This window comes from Manacus candei, unplaced genomic scaffold, assembly GCF_025592945.1.
Source record: "Manacus candei isolate 608988 ecotype Guabito, Panama unplaced genomic scaffold, ASM2559294v1 h1tg000014l, whole genome shotgun sequence".
NCBI classification, from domain to species: domain Eukaryota; kingdom Metazoa; phylum Chordata; class Aves; order Passeriformes; family Pipridae; genus Manacus; species Manacus candei.
The window spans coordinates 66768020-66785472 of NW_026138062.1; the positions used below are offsets into that span (position 1 = coordinate 66768020).

The window sequence follows — 17453 nt, forward strand, 5'->3', positions numbered from 1 at the left end:
TTCAGGAGCTTGGAAATGCTGAAGAATCTCAGTTACTTCTCTGGGTTGCAGACTCAGCTCTGTATGCTATTAAAATATGTCCTTTGCTGCAGCTCAGGAGAAAAGGAAAAAAAAACCGGGAAATAAAGCCAACATTTTCCTCTTTTAAGCATCTCTTATTTTCTATCCAGAATATTTAACTGTCATAGAAAATTAGGGAGAGAATTGTAGATGATTAAAATAGATATAAACGCACTTCACTGACACTGATGTTCTGAAATGCTTTCATTAGCAATGTACTATATCCTCCCCATCTTTTGTAGCTAAATGGTCTATTGTGTCCTGTCATAGGTGCTAATGTTCTTCAGAAAAGATTTGAATCCTGATTTTTGTGTGCACAACCCCTCTTTCCATCTCATAAATATTGTGAATATGACTTCAGCCAGTAAAAGAGCCAACTTCCTCCAGGGCTCACAGATACTGGGATAAGGATAAATGGCTTCAGATGGCTTTGGTTTGGGGTGGCTTTTTCATCAGGAAAAGATGTGGGACATCTTGTTTTCTAATTCAGAAATTTAATTGGAATAAAAAGGTCTTACAAAGTTTATTAAGAGAATATTTTCCTCTGGTTTGAATAACACTGTTCTGTTTCACTTGCATCTCTGAGAAATCTGATCTCATGATCCAAGTGTTAGAACTGAAAACCAGGAACTTCTGATAATAATCGTGGACTTGTAGTTTATAAATAAAGTAATTTTTTAATTTTCCAAGCATCTACTATTTCAGTGAATATATAAATCTTTCATTCATCCTTTAGCAGGGGAGGTTTAAAGATGTTGCCTTGATTTTCTTTGGGAGCTGATGGACAGAGCACTCTGTCCTTCTTGAAGTCCTTATTCTGTGTCCTTTCCATTACTCCAGCCTGAATTATTTTTTCATAGACACTTCTCTTCAAATAGCAAGTTGTCATCCCCACTCCAGGTCACACAAGGAATTTATGACCATGAGACCACTCTGGGGACGCAGTGGCAGCCGGCTGAGACTGTATCCATTTAAAAACTTGTTTTAATACCCCTCTGTGCAACCCATTTGTGCTGTTGAGTGATGGATTTTCTTTTCCCAGTTAACTTGTTTTGGAAACACAGTTGTGTCATTCTGTGTGATTCACTCTCAGATCCTAGCAGGAAGTGTTAGATTGTTAAAGAAGCAAAGTAATAATTTCAATTCTTACATGCCAGCAAATTGCAAGTGGTCCAGTGAGAACCAGTTACAGACTGCAGAGCATAGGTGTTATAGCCTTATATATGATATATTACAGAGCTAATATGTCAGTCATCATCCCCAGAGAAGTCTCTGGAATTGTTACCCAGGGAAATTCAAACACTAAAGTCTGAACTGCATCTCTGTGGGCAGGTATACTGAGGGGGATGGCTAAATATACCCCTGATACCAACGATGTACAAAGTTCTGCTTTATTCAAGCATAGCTTTCTTTTCAGATGTGCAGAGTGGAAATTCTCGAGTGCTTATTATGGTCAGGAGTATCTGTGGTGTTCCTGCTAGGCAAGCTCTTACTATTGGGATACAAAGGGAAAAGAATTACTGAGGATATGTGATTTTATAGAATGGCTGGATTGATGGAGATGGTGCAGTAATGTCCTGTCAGTCCCCGTGCACACGGGGTTACAAATGAAGCAATCTTTCATCAGTGCAGCTTTCTCCTGCCATGAGATTCTCATATACCCAGTTCAGTTGAAAAATGCATTTTCCTGAATAATGCTGCCTAGGTGGGATTCCAGTTCTTGCTCTGTTCTGCTTCTTTGTTTTAGATCGTGCATATGAAAACTGACATAAAAGCCATCAGGATAAGTCACATCCCACTTCATAGATATATTTGTTAAATTTAATAAATGCATCTCTTTAGAATACTCGGACAACCCAGGATACCTTTGGCCTATAAAATGCTAAAACTGAGTTAATAAATAAACAAAATACATGTTATCTGGAGCAATTCGGTTTTGGTGAATTCTGATTCAAACTGTTATAAATTAGTCAAATAAAAAAATGTTGTCTTTTGACCAAGGGTATCGGGGCAATAAATTAAGGTTCAAATTTTTATATTTTTATGGATTATTTAGTGATTCCTAAGCTGCCTCTGAGTTCAGTACACATCAATAGTTGCTGTGGCATTCATACACTCTGGCCCTTGTTTATGGAAAATGATGGCTAACTGACTTTTTTCAGGTGTTAGGAAGTGGTGGAGTTTTAGGTTCCACTGCAGTTTTGAGTTTTATACTCAAAAGAAATATAGTAGTAATATTACTGTGTATTATAAGGTTGGCAAATAAATCCGATTATTTTATCAGTAAGGCCAATAAATAATTTATAAGTAAATTACGTAAATAATTATTTTCAGAAAATAAGACAATAAAATTCTGTAGCAGTGTTTCATATAAATGGTTTTTTGCAGAGCAGTTTCACTTATAAGCCTTATGAGCTACTTAAGATGGAAATGTAGTTGGCTTTTTCTACTTCACACAAGTCTGAGGAAGAATAATGATTGCTGATTCATCTGGCAGAAATATCAGTGACGATTGGTAGGGCTGTTTATTTGTTTTAATTTAGAATCTTCAGCCTATTTTGAAGCACTTAATGATATGTTAATTTGAAGTTAAATGTGGAGTTAAATTTAACTTGGAGAATTTGTCACAGTGCCTTACGTGGATCAGGATGATGACATACAATATATATTCTTGATTATGGTATAGTTTCAATTCAATTTTTTCCCCAAGTATTTTTTAATTTTTCCTTGTCTGCCTTGATACTGGGTTGTTGCCATGGCTTACTTGGAGGGGAGCTTTTTACATACTAGAACTGAGAGATCCCAGTGTTGAAAACATTGGGCTCAGTGTACAAAATGTTTCATTCAGAATTTTTACACAGAAGAGTGCTATAACATGAAAGTAGGATTTCTCTGCATTTAAATCAAGAGCTTTTAAGGATGTGAATTATTTTTCTGAGACAATATTATTAATTTAACCGAATTGAATGAGAGGACCACAGAAATGGATAAAAAGGCATGAATTTTTAAAGGAAAGAGCAAGGTCTTTAATTTCTGTTTAATAACTCTCAAAGATGACACAAGCTTCTGGTTTTGGACTTATTTTATCCCACAAGCTTTCTTTAATACCCTCTGCTTTGAACTGAGGGGGAAATGCAATCATTAATCAGGTGACTGTCTGTGAAATACTAAAAAAATTATAAGTGTGCACAGAGCTATAGCCATATATTGATATTAATTTGAGTTAATGACTAATTCATGTAGCTGTTAGGTAGCTAAGGGTCTGTAGTAATTACAGTGTTCTGTCACTGGAGGTAAAGAGTGTCATAGCAGCTGTCTTAGAAAATTAGACAAAATTTCATACCTTGAGTTTCATAGCAGGCTGTAAAAAGGGGGGAGGATGATTCTGGTTCTTCCTGGAAGAAGTGGTGTGGAAATTCTCATGAACCTCTGCTCAGAGGTCTCAATAATTGCATAGCCATGTACAAAACTAAATTTGCGCTGAAGTCCATCTCTAATGAAAAAGGCATCTAGGTCGTATTGAAATTAATCATTACATGGTAATAGGTGTTTTTCTGAATTAGATCATCCAAACTTTGGACACTGTTCACTGCCAGAAAACCTGTGATCAACCTGCAAAAGGATAATTGCTCAGTATATGTTAAACATCTTTGAGGGTCTTTCTGTGATTTAAGACAAAAAGTGTACAAGGCAAATTGAACTGAAACATTAATCCGTGTACCTGCTGACAGGGCAAGACTCAGTTGGGTTGTTTTAATTGATGTGATTCAGGAAACAGTGAAATCCACATATGCCAAAAGAGGAGAAGCAGGAAGAAATGGGAGAGAAATGGAAGTGTTCAAGTTGTGATTTTTTTGAAATATATTAGAAGCATGTTCTTTTTAGTATGGTTTTAATTATTGCATCTGTTCTTAAGTTGAAATGTATGTTTTCTAAAGTTAGGTTCTTAGCCAACAAGGTGTTGTCTAAAGCTATGGGATGGCTATTCCCTTACTGATTTCTAGGAAAAATGTCAGGTCAACTGTTTCATGATATCTTAAATGTTCCCTTTCTGAGAACTTGAAAAAGTCAAAGACTTTTCACCTTACTGAGAAAGATTTTCAGACACGTTAGGAATTTCTGAAATGTGGAGGGCTGCTGCTGCTATTTGGTCTTGCCCTAGTGGTGATGTCACTAAAGGAGGGAAAATAAAAGCCATGAAATGCTGTTTTCCATGGTTCTTGATCTTTCTGTCTCCCTTTAACCTTGAGAGAGAGACGTTGCGCTGTAGAAGTTTACAGATAAGAAAACCTATGGCATAATTTCACAAGCTGGCCAGGAGGCAAAGCTTAAATCTGATAGGGTGGTCAGTGTGGATCTGAGCATTGCAGGTTGGACTCATTTCCAATATTTCACAGTAATGTTGCAGCATATCACTCCTCTATCATCATCTTCAAAGCGTGCAGGCAACAAAGCCACTCTCACACCCTCCAGTAGGAAGGTCACTTTCAATGAAGTTCTCATCAGAGTTGCTCTCTAAATTATATTTGACTTGTACTATACAAATGAATTAGTTCAACGCTGAATACCACATAATTGTGTTTTGTGGCTTGGTAATGTGATAATTATGACACCTAGCAGTATGTAACATTAAGATCTTACAGTGCTTGATGTAGCAAGACATCTTAGAATAACGATATGCTTGAAATTCAGCAGAGCTTCACTCTGCAATAAGGCACAGAGGTCTTGTTTTCTTTTTTACCAGTTTTGAAGGAGTTCTGATTCATACAGCTGACAAGATGCAGACACTCAAAGTTAGTAAAAACCTGATAGCATTATCTCAGTGCAACTCCTTTAGAAGACAATGTGGCATACTGAATTAGCCTGTAAAGTAGGCACACAACTGAAAGCTGCAGCTAAACATGTTACCTCTTACCACACACACTGTAATAAACGTTTGTGTCAGTGTTCTTAGTGAATCCTAATTGTGGCATACAGCATGTGCACGATTTCAGAGCCTTCAGGCTGGTGTCAGGCAATATGTGGGCCCGTGCAAATGAAGCCATCACTAGGACTCAGACTTTCCAATTTCTGCTGTTAGGAAGAAAACAGGGAGGTCGCTGACACTTTTTTATTTTGTCATTTTGAAAGGACATGCTCAAAACCAACTAACTTTGGGAAAACACATGATCAACTCAGACTGAAGGGTCACTGATGATAAATATGAGACAATAAAACTCTGCATTTGTACCAGTTTATTTGAGCTGGTTTCCAAGCCCATCTTTGTTGCATCAGTATATGTTCTATCACGTAGATGGCATTTTACAAAAAGGGTTTTGTGTTGGGTCAAAACTATGGCATGTAATTTGGTGGTGTCCTAATTAGTCTTAATTAGAGGTGTTTTGGGTGCACTTTATTTCTAATCTGGTTTAAGACCTTAAATGGCTTTACAGAACTTCCAAAATTATAAGTGCTAATTTTAAAGCTGCTTTTCAAGTAAATTCAAAAGCCTTGCACATAATAGTGATTGCAGAGCTTTTCATCTAGTAGATGAGCTCCTTCAAAACACAACAAACAAATATTATAATTATTTTTGGAAATTTTAAATAATAAACTAGGAGCTAAATTAAAATTATGGTTTGAAAGTTAGTTGATGATTTGCTGGTGTTCCAAGGAAGCAAGAGACACTGTTCCACGTGAACTATCTATCATTATAGCTGTGCCAATGAAGGGCTGGGAAGTAACCCCCGAGTCCAACATCGGAAACAACGTTGTGTGCCAGTAAAAAGTAGGCAGGGTCAGAGCATAACATGGTTTTTGCCACTCCAAGACTCCATCACCTCTGTTGGGATTTGTCGTGGTATCTTTTCTAGCACAGTGCTCTTTGCAAAGCTTTACAGATAGAAGTGTGGTCTTGGGCTGTTGTGGACAAATGACTTCTAACAATCCAGCATCCATCAGAAGACTTTGTAATAAGTTTTATTTCTTTTCTTCAGCTCCTTCTTTGCTTTTGTGGGATTACACAATAGTCTTGATAAGGCTTGAAGGCAGTTGTAGTGGTATTATGTTTTATCCAGTTCTCCAAACATATTACACTTCAATTTTTCTAAATGCTGTTGTTGAGTAGTATTGACCCATGGGGAAATGCCTGCAGTGAGCCCAAGAATGAGTGAAACTTGCTTACAGATCATGAGAAGTCCAAGAAGCGTTTTATTAAAGTACCAGAAATAAAGCCTGTCTCTCATCCTGAGAAAGAAAAGGTTTAGGTGCCTGAAGGAGAATTTGAGGTGTCTGGAGGAGAAGCAGCAATCGTGGATCCTCACACCAAATTCAAAGCTGGTGGGAGGTTTGAGGTCCCAGCTGAGCATGGCTTTTTCCAAGGTCATGGATGCTTTTGAGCACGTACTCTCGGGGTCCAAAAAATTTGGACATCCTCTTTATTCTTCTCGGTGGCAAGGCTTAGCAGAGCACTACAAGGAAATAATGAGGCGAGCAAGAAAACATTTATCGTAGGAAGATTGTCATAGAATTTTTGTCCCATTGGTTTGATGGGAGATGAAATTTTGAGGAGCAGCCTAGAATCTCTCTATTTCCAGCAACTAATAATAAAATATTCTCCCTACAAATAAAACCCCTGAAACAGTCTTGAACGCACATCCTAGCCTCCAGCTGTGACTGTACTCCCTGCTTATTTAGAGAATTGTCTTTTGCAGGGTGGGGGAATTGAGTTGGTAGCTGTGAAGGAGGGAGGGAGAACTGTGTTGATGGGTAGCAGTGGCGTTCCATGGCTTTCCTTTAGAGCAGCCGATGATTCAAGTAGCCATCAATACTCAGAACAAAATCAACACTGAAAAATTGATCTGGGGCTTTACCAGCTAGTGTCAATAACTGGAAATCCTAAGGCAAACTTTTTTAGCAGTTCAGAGATTGAAGCAATTGTTTGCAAATCATTTACTCAATGCAGACACAGCTGCCTCAGTGTGATGGACTCCGGTGCAGTGTCTATGCCAGGCATTTCCAATTTCTCACTGTCATTCAGTGTCTGATTCATCCTGTCAGATGGGCTTGATTCATTTTGGCCATTGTTTCCCTGCTTGTAAAATGAATGTGATCATAATCTGCTGGTTGTAGTATCTGCCTGCCTCACTTGAGCTATTGTGCAGGTCAGTTCCTGTCCGTGCTCTGCGCCGCAGCTGAGTGGGAAACAACGGAGCCTGCGAGCGCCGGGCAAGGACGTGCTCCTGCTTCAGAGCATTGAGAGAGACTTTGTGTGCAATCCCTCCCAGCCCCCAGGGGTTTGGATATAATCATGGGAGTTGGGTGCCCCTCTCTGTCAGCCTGGCAGGCCCAGCTGTGCCTGCACTGTGGCCTCCCTCGAGTGCTGTGCTAACCCTGGTGCTGCTCCTCCGCTCCAGACCTCAGGTTCTTCCTTCCCCTCCATGTACCATTTGTCCCTGATGACACAGAATGCATCAGCAGCAGGGAATGGACAGAAATTGTGCAGGATTGGCACTGCCCAGGGCAAAGGGGTGATTGGGGCACAGCTCCCCCAGCATCACTCCCTGCCACTGCTGGGTGGGCTGCAGCTCTCTGCAGTGCCTCTTACCATCCTCTGGGAACAGGGAGGACGGTGGGAATGAGGGGAGCTGCACCCCAAAACTCTTCAGTTCCTGCTTTTTGTAAGGCTTGCAGACAGTAAGATATAATACTGTGATAGTCTCTCCCGTGGTCCATGATGATATGGTATTACAGTGTGCTCAGCTGTGATCATCTGTGGCTCCCTGCAAGGCTCGTGGACACCAGACTTTTCCCTCAGGCCACTAACATCCAGCTCCTTTTTGTAAAGTCTCTTCATCCCTATCTAATGAAAATTCACACCTGTCATGTGATACCGTGTCTGCTCAGAATATCAAGGTGCTTCACATGTCTCTCCTCTGATACAAGGAGATGGTTTAATTTGAAAAAAGATTACTGTAAGTGCAGTGGGGAGACAAAAATCAGATTTACCTTCCATGCTGAAGATTTAGTAGGTATCTTATAAATTAACACTGTTTTCAATAAAATTAACATGAAGATAAAAACAAATCAGTATGATGTATGCTTTCTATACTGTCTTAGTAAGTCATTCGAATGGACAAATTAAATCACAGAATTAAATTTTGTGTACACATCAGGCTTACCTTGTGCTCAAGTAATTGCTGTTTAAACAGGAAATTTTGTTTTCAAAAATAATATTACAGTATTCAGAACATATTTGCCCCAGGGCCGAGGTTACAACTTTTTGTTTATTTTTGATGTTTTGAACTTAGTGTTGTAGAAATTGTGTGTCAGAGAGTTGCATCAGCTTTCTCAAGGTGGTCTTTAAGAGACATTGCAGAGCAGAGCCCCGTTACATCATTGTTGATAAAGGCACTGAAGTAGTGCCAACTCTATTGCTCATGCCTTGGTGAGGGCCCTTACTGAGGGCTGCTGCATGGTTACATTGTGCTTCTAAGGTGCTATGGCTTGGTGTAAAGTTAGGAGGAAAATAACATTCAAAAGATTTTACTGAGGGGTCTAAAGCTAGAATGTGTATAGAAATTTACATTCTCTTCATCACTGATGCTGCTGGGAAATAAGTGAGCCCCTGTAAGTGATGTTAAGGGCCCAGCAGTAGAAGTGATGATTCCTGTCCCTGGATTTCTACCTGGTTGAGATGTGGACATGAAGCAGTGACAGCTGGGGTCCTTAATGAAGTGCAAGCAAACCAGTCTTAATAAAAGCTGTTGTATCATCCATCAACTGCTATGTGTGTGCTCATGTGCATAACCACTTGTTCTCTAGTAATGCAACCTTTACGGTCTCCTGTTATGAACTGTTTAGCTCTGTGACACCTGCTTACTAATTACATTGGTACCTTATTAGCAGTTACTTACCTCCTTTGCTGCAGTTGTTCACTTGAATGGGTTCTTGTGCACCAACTTCCCTCAAAGTACTTAAAAATAGTATGTTTCTCCTGCAAAAACAAATGACAGTGAAGGAGGGGATGGAGAATAGAACTATAGAATGGTTTGGGTTGGAGGAGACTTTTGAAGGTCCTCTAGTCCAGCCCCCTCTGCAGTGAGCAGGGACATACATCTTCAACTAGGTCAGGCTGCTCAGACTCCATCCAGCCTGGCCTTGAATATTTCCAGGAATGGGGCATCTACTACCACCCTCGTTGCAAAAAACTTCCTTATTTCTTGCCTAAATGGACCCTCCTTCAGTTTAAAACCACTACCCTTTGTCTTGTCACAAAAGTCCTGCTAAAAGGTTTGGCCCATTTTTCTTATATTTAACAAATTTAATATTTAAGTATTGAAAGGCCACAGTGAGTTCTCCTTGGAGCTTTCTCTTCTTCCATCTGAACAACCCCAACTCCATCCCTCTGATCAACTTTGTGGCCTCCTCTGGACTTGCTCCAACAGGTCCATGTCTTTCCTGTGCTGAGAGTAGATGAACTTTGATGTGAGAAGGGATTGAAATAATGAAGCACACACAACCTCCAAGCTTATATTTAATGCTGAGTTGTCCTGTACACCAGATGGAGCTGAAAAGTGTTTTGATTGTTCTCACCCTGCTTCAAGGAAATAAAACCCCTCATAACACAGACAATACTGCACAGCTTTAGGTCCTGCAGATGTCTATTACTGCTTTTTAACAAATAACTACTTCAGTGTTTTGGTGAAGTTATATATGTTAAAAAACCAAATGTTTCTTCAGATTTGGTGTGTTACAGTAAACCCAATTTAATACAGTAATTGATGTGGTGATTTAGGATTTAAAAGCTGTAATGAGCTTTGGCAGTGAGTATTTAAGAAGAAGGGGAAATTACAAAGACATTCCTTCCTGTTAGCCTCTCACCAGTTGACTTATGGCAACATGTTGAGTTAAAGGGAGTTGTTTAGTGCTTTCTTTAAAAGTGGTGAGGAAGAGTCAAAGAACTTGTATAGCACAGATCTGTGAACTGGTATGTGGTGGAAATGCGGGTAGGAAACAGTATTGGACAATTCTGGTTGATGTTTCAAAAAAGTGCCTTACTTAGCTGTAGTGCTTATCACGGGGTTTTGATTATTCCAAGCCTTTATGTTTTTCTTTATCATAAGAAAACAGAATCTCTCAACGGTGAATTATTACTTCAGGACTGAAAATAGGTCCTGTGAAATGCAGGCTCTTTCAGATAATTTCTGCATTGAAATTTCCTTGCAGATGAATTACTTCAGAAAGAGCAGAACTACTCTGATGATGTTTTGGCCAATATGATCAGCGAACCCAGAATCAGCTATGGAAATGATGCTCTCATGCCTTCATTGACGGAAACCAAGACTACAGTTGAACTTCTTCCAGTGGATGGAGACTTCAGCCTAGATGATCTTCAGCCATGGCATCCCTTTGGAGTTGATTCTGTTCCGGCCAATACTGAAAATGAAGGTATGTACAATAGAGGGAGAAACCACGGAATATTCTGAGCTGAGCTTTATGGTTTCTTTTCATATTCTTCCCTGAAAATTGACATTTTTCTGATGTAAGCAGGATAGAGGTTCTGAAATATAAGTGTAGAGCTTATCTGCCATGTCAGTTGTGTCTTTTTGATGGAACAGAAAGCCCTGACTAAAATTTGGAATTTAGACACACAGTACATTTCAGTGTTGAGCTTACCTTCCTTTAGAAACAAACCATAATCAATTCTAGGAGATTATGAGTGACAGTCTTTATAAGATACATGACAATGAGCCAAGGGAGATAGATAAGTTCTTAGATTTGTGCCACAATGAAATGAGTGTTTTAGTTAAGGTAGAGCTTTTTATTTGCTGGCATGAAAATTATTACAGCAATCTTAGCATGACAGATGATTTTATTTCCCACCCTACACTGTTTGTCTGGAATGTACTGCAGAAATGTTCTACATACTCAACAATGCAACTGGCTAGTGAAAAGTTTTTTCCTGAGGAGTATTTTATGTTGCTTATGGACTAACCTGTTGAAGTTACTGCATTCTACTTCAATAATTTATGTATAATCTGGAATTGGTAGTTCACTTAGGCACTGGAGCCAATTAATCAGGAACCTGAAGGGACTTCATTCATGTTATTAAAGTTCTTCCTATTGTGTTTATTTTCCTCTGTAAGTTCAACTGCAGAGTTACTGATGCCAAGTTAATCACATCAGTGAAAGTTTGTTACTGCAAAACCACAATAGAGTCACAGAGCCTAGACCTACAGAAGTATTTTCAGGCAAATTTGTGATGTGTAGCTGAACTGCACAGACATTAATATCCTCCCAGTCTTTTGAAGCCACTGGCTTAGGCCATGCTTGCCCTCAGAATGAGTTCTGAGACCAACCTTATGTAGTTAGTCTCATTCCAGCACAATGTGTGAGTGACTGTGGGCAACTGGCTGTGGGAGATGAAGCATGAGACATGGACATAGAGCAGTGAGGCAGAGGTATACAGATCTGAGGGGAAGAGGAGAAGCTGCTCAGGAGTGGGGCTAAAATCAGAGTGCCAGGGAGGGACCCAGTAAGTGAGCAGAGCCAGAGCAGACCCAATGGACGGGCCAGCAACAGGGACCAGGAGGCAGGAGGTGGTGACAAGGGCTCCAGACGTGTGTGAAGGGCACTTGCAGGCGGGTGACAGCGAGAGCAGCTGGCTGGAATGCATCAGGCGAGGCTGCAGACGGCTGGCCAGGCTGGCAGGATGAACCTCATTTTCCTGGGGAATGAGCTGCAGCCTGCTACAGTGCACGTGTCAGGGCTGTCTGCCAGGAGCAGGTCACAGTCTGGCTGCTGGTGTCTGTCCTGCAGGAATTTTCCAGTTCAGCTCTCGCTGCAGTTTTTCCTGTAGCTGAGGCATCCAGGGCATCAGTTTCTATACCCACTGCCTGCTTTTATGAAACTTGGGGGGCATTAATTACTTTTGATGTCTGTCCTCCCAGCTTTCAAAATGTACTGATTTCAGTCACCAGATTCAGAAGTTATCAGGTAGACAGGTGCACCCAGACATACCCACAGTTTAATCATACAAGCGTATTTTTCCTTCAGAAACCTGTCTAAGCTCAGAATTTAATAATGAAGGGTACATCAATGTGACACTGAATTCCCACAGGCAAGTATATTGAGCATGGTTCTCCTTTTAAAATGTATGGCAGCAAATAAGAAACAAAAACTCTCCTGCCTGGAATCACATAGTGTTTAATTATGAATCCTGTGTGTTTTAATGCAGCATGTGCTTTATTGCAGTACTGCTTAGTGTTTACTATGGAAATCTCTTTAAACTTTCATGCCTTTGAGTTGTTGGGGTTTAGTTTTGTTTTTTTACATTAGAACTGTATTTGTCATGAAGTTATTGCAGCAAACAAGTCTGTTAGGACAACCATTATTATTGTTCAAGTCTGAACAGTTAGAAGTGGAAATTATTTGGTGACTTAAACCTCTTCAAGTCCTTCTTGCTTCCTATTATATTTCTCTGTAATCTACCCAAACCACAGTGTTGTTAATGTGATCATATCTGTAATACCTTCTTTCTTTCTTTAGACACTCGTTCTATACCTTTGCCTATAGCATCAAAGGGGAATTTCACAGCTTCATTTTTTGCCATTGTGTTTGTCTCCCAGCTCTTTGTTCCAGAATCCCAGGACTCACTGTGCCGTTTGTCTTCACTTCCCATGCCCATTTTCTTCTGTGACCATGGTCTTATTTCAGGCTTTGTCTATATTGCTTCCAAAGACATGTTTTCTGTCTTGTTATAGTATGCTTTGGAAGTAACAAGAAGTAAATAACAATTTACATGATTTTCTCCTTCTCCTTTTTTCCTTTCCCTGTCCACTGAAGATATTTCTGCATAGCCTGTTTTTCACACAATAAGCTTCCCTTATGGAGGGAGGTTTTTGTATTTTATGCAGAACTGAGCAAGTCATTACTGCTTTACAGTGAATAAACATTGATCAAGAAAGGTTTCAGCTTAAAAATCATGTGTTAGAGAAACCTCAGATACCGTGGAGTGACTGAGCATTGCAGTGTTAGTGATGGTCAGCATCACCCAGAAAATCACAGCATGTTCCCTGTGAATGGCCTGGTGCCTGAGGAATGTGCCAAGCAGGTGACCCAGCAGATTGAACAGAGACTACCAGAGGAGTTTCAAATGGCAGGCAAGTTGCAAGGTCAGTTGTTGATTCTGTTTTGGTCTAGTTTGAAATCTGAAGTCAACTCGTTTAAAACTCTGCTGAACACAAACCCAACATGCTGCCAGCTCGGCATGTGCAGGTGGGTTTCTAGGTAGAGTGAGGGTCCCAACTTCCTCACTGCAAAGAGCTGTTGCACTGTGTAAGCAGTGGTTTTCTTCAGTCCTGAGCAGGCACACCAGATAAATCATTTACATAATTGCAAATTTGCCTTTAAATCAATTTGCATTTACATCATTGCAAATTAAAACAAATTTCTGATGGGACTGTCAGTGTCTGAGAAGCAACAGAACAGATCTTGGAGCAGGCTGGGTTAGGACCTGGGATCTCACCCCCTCCAACAGACATTGAAATGAGACTTGTTTTTAATGAACCATTTCGGGAACGCTTGAACCCAAACATGACTGTGGCAGAAGTGGAAGGAAATGCAGCTATTAAATCTTGGTTTCAAAGTATTCAGTATTCTGTGTAGAAGTGATGAAATTATATTAGAAAAGAATACCTTAAATTCGTCATTAATTCCCATGCCTGTTTCCTTCCATGGCCTAGATCTAATCCCAGGTCTCACCAGGCGATATTAATAATGTGTTGGATTGTTATGTTGTCATGTAATCTTAAGGTTTCACGACTCCATTTGAAATTTTCTCAATCTAAACTGCACGTTTAGGTGAAAGGGTGGGTTTTATGCAAATAGTTTATTTTTCTAAAATTGCTTTTACTGATGAATAAGTGAAAACAGTCTGAAAACAGATAGACCTTGAAAGTCTAACCTAGCCCAGTATTTTCTGCAAGTACTTCCTTCCTTTTTTGCTCCTGAGGTAGTTTCCCCATAAATGTCCATGGAAGTTAATCCAAAGCAGCAGGCAATTCACTACACCACTTGCATGGCTGAATGGATGTCAAACGTATTGCAACACAAATTAGGTTGGCCAGAACCACTCTCTGAGGACCCTGCAGTAGGCAACCACCAAACTGTCAGGAAATTGTGTTTTAACAATGAAAAACACACCTTCAGAGGTGGAGGCAAACCCCCAAGAGTTGTGAAGCTGTGACACTGCCAAGCCCCCTGGGCATTTTGCCAGTGACTAACTGGGTTTGGTGGTTTACTCTCTATAATTTAACCTGCAGTTACAGGTAACCTTAGTGACAAAGTATTTATCTAAAGTGAGATTCCTGTAAATGTACTGTGTTATCCTTATGACTTGTCCAGTTACTCCCTTCAACACTGTTCCTGGTAGGTGAGCATCTCATAGCACTCCTCATCTGCTGGTTTGTACCTGCTCTTTGATGCACCTTTCTTTCATTTTCAAAAAGAGAAGCAAACACATTCTGTCTTGCTCTTCTGAAATGTACTGGTGTTAGATAAAGGTGGGATGTGTAGCCTGGATGAAGCCTGAGTAGTCAGTGTAAGCAGATACCTACCAATTTAGTTTGATGAGCCTTTTTGGAAAATGAATTTTCAGTGTTACTTCAGTGTATTTCTGTGCACATAGAAGTTCAAGACAAATATGATTCTGGAGCATCAAAATGAATGAAGGTTTTTATAGTAACACACAGTATATCTTTGAGTTTATTATTGATAAATGCTGTAATAGGTTTAAATTTCTCCCCTCTTCATTATCTGTTCTGAGGTGATGTGATCCACTGGAACAGGCTGTGAGAAAACCCACAGACAAGATTTTCAGAGTTAACTTCGGTTTGTGCATGCATTAATACTGGGGCAGAGCAAGCAGGCTTTAAAATGCAACTGAAATTCAAAAGGTGGTAGCTCAGGGCTCTCCAGAAATTAGACTTTCTTTGTATCATGCTGCCTGGAATCATGATCTGCTTTGGAAGACCCTTGGCACTTAGCTTTTGCCTCCAGTTTTTGCCCTGCAACTGGTTTGTGACCTTGAGCAGGTCGTTTCACTTCTGTGTCAGTTATGAACTGTGCCAGTGATGTTGCCTTTTCCCCTGTAAAGTACTTCCAAAATTATAGGTGACAAGAAGAATTATTCATTATTAATACTTTCACCTCACCACAAATACTGCATTACCCTGAGGTCAGGTCCATGCTACTGTACAACCAAAACTTCCTCCTCCATCCTTTTGTCCCTTCACCTGCTCCCATTTCGGTTGCTCCCCACAAGCTGCTCCCTCAGTCCTCTATAGCTGTGGGCATGTAGGGAGGGAGGGAAATAAAACCACCTCAGCCTTCTAGGGAGAAGGCAGGAACCAGGATGACAGAGGAGCAGTCTGCAGGAGCAGTTTAGGTCATGTTGGTCCTTGGTTGTTCCTTCCCTTCAGTCCCTGCCACTGAAAATCACTGCTGACCTGCCTGAGGGTTGGTGCCACCAATATTGAAAACTGGGCAGAAGACATTAATAGGAAAATACTCAAAATTGTAGTTTTTAGTTAAGGGTGGAAATTGGGTTTTGTACAGAGCTATGTAAGGAAACAATTACATGGTCTGCTAGTGCCACTCTGAACTGCTGTGAGAGGAAGTGCCTCGGTGGCTTGTCTCTGCAGCACCAGACCACGAAGCTCTGTGAAAAGTTTGCCCTTCTGGAAACACAAGCAAGTCAGATGTGCCAATGCTCTTTTATTCTGCAGCTACTCTAAAGCTGACTTACTGCTTTTTTCCCAGAGGCAGGAGCTATTGCAGTCATCTCCTGTGTGCAAAGGACACAGGAGCCACTTACAGGCTTTTGCTTAAAAGTGTGGTGGGTTGGTTGTCAAACCCACAGGAACAGTGGCACAGTCTCCCTGAGAAGATGGGCATTTCTGTTGCTTAAGTCAGCAGTCTCCTCAGGTTTGTGTGATTTTCTGGTGCCAAATAAGATGAGCAGATCTTTGTGATTGAAAACTGAGGTTTTGTCAGGTTTCCTATGTTATTGTTGCTCACTTACTGCTTCTGAAGGCTCATACCTGAATCCAGAAATTCAAATGAATGAGAATACCATATGTTAAAAATTCTGAATTCTTAAGGAACAATGTAACACTTTATTTCTGAATTGAAGTTCTTTCTGACACTGTCACTTGGGTAGATAAGGAAGGCAACAGGATTGGAGTAAAAGAGAGAAGAAGAGGGGTAAAAACCTGAATGTTTGGACTTGACTGAAGCAGTAGGCACTGATTCAAACAGCTCTGAGTTTTACAAGTCCTGTTTTTCTGTGAGGTCCGTCAGCCTTAGATTTTAGCTGATAAAGCCTTCGTAGGGTAATACAAGAGTTTTGTAAAACTGCAGGGCACACAGTTGGATAGAAAGTGGTATTTCTTCTGTGGTTCCCTTTCAAAAACTGGAAGACAAATATGCTGTCTACAAATCAGAACATATAGGAATGAAGTATTGATTGTATTTTCAAAATGCACTTTATTTTTTTCAAACCTTATAGTTAGTGCTGTAAAGAATCCCTGTTGAAAGGAAAAAGGATGGATTCACTAGGTTTATAAGTCAGTATTGATCAGGAGAGGCTGCAGAATCTCATGATGTCTGTTCTGGCTGCCAGTTCTGATCAGACAATGGGAAAAAGTTTGCATATAACAAGTATAGGTTCATTCTATTGACAGAAATTCTTTGGTCTTAATTGTTTCTCACTTGAAGCAGTAACCAGAATATGATGTAAAATTGATGCATTAGCTGTGAAGCTTTCCTTGTGAAGTCATGCCCTTCCCTTCCTTTTACTTCCAGGATTGACCAAAGGCAGATCTTTTCTAGCTGTTGCTTTGGTAACTCTGTTTATGCACTATGTGTCTCCTACACTGTCCCAACAGAAGAGCAGTTGACTTTATGATTTTGGGGGATTTTGTTTATTTCTGTTTGCTTTTTTGTTTCTTTCCTGCCCATGTCCAGTTGAGCCAGTGGATGCCCGCCCGGCTGCAGACAGAGGACTCACCACACGACCAGGTACATGACTTGCATGGCTTTTACCTCACCTGTATTTCCTGGCATGCATGTGGTCTGCTTCAGCTGAAATGATTAACCTTTGTTTTCGTGTACCCCTCTTATAAAATGTGATGCTACTCCGTGACCCAAGGGAGTGTTTCCACACAAATTCCCCTGTGTGAGTGCCCTCCGTGTCCAGAGTGTTCGGGATGTGTGCTTGCAGAGGGAGTGGGACCATAGACCCAGCACTGATTCTTATCAGGTTCTCATCCCTTCCAGCCATGATGTGTTGGCAGGTGTAGGAGGGGGTAGAGTTGATACCCCTTAGTGCAGACACTGCTTTTAATTTGGGA

General features: G+C 40.4%; 1 protein-coding gene across 2 annotated transcripts in view; it reads left to right on the forward strand.

Annotated features, from left to right (window-relative positions):
- The window catches only part of APP (amyloid beta precursor protein), a 203032-nt gene that overhangs the window by 165129 nt on the left and 20450 nt on the right, over positions 1–17453 (forward strand). For both annotated transcript variants that reach the window (XM_051779758.1, XM_051779760.1), the window contains 2 exons: positions 10267–10488; positions 17068–17121. In XM_051779758.1, coding sequence (XP_051635718.1) covers positions 10267–10488; positions 17068–17121 — 276 coding nt within the window. The remainder of the gene's footprint in view (positions 1–10266; positions 10489–17067; positions 17122–17453) is intronic.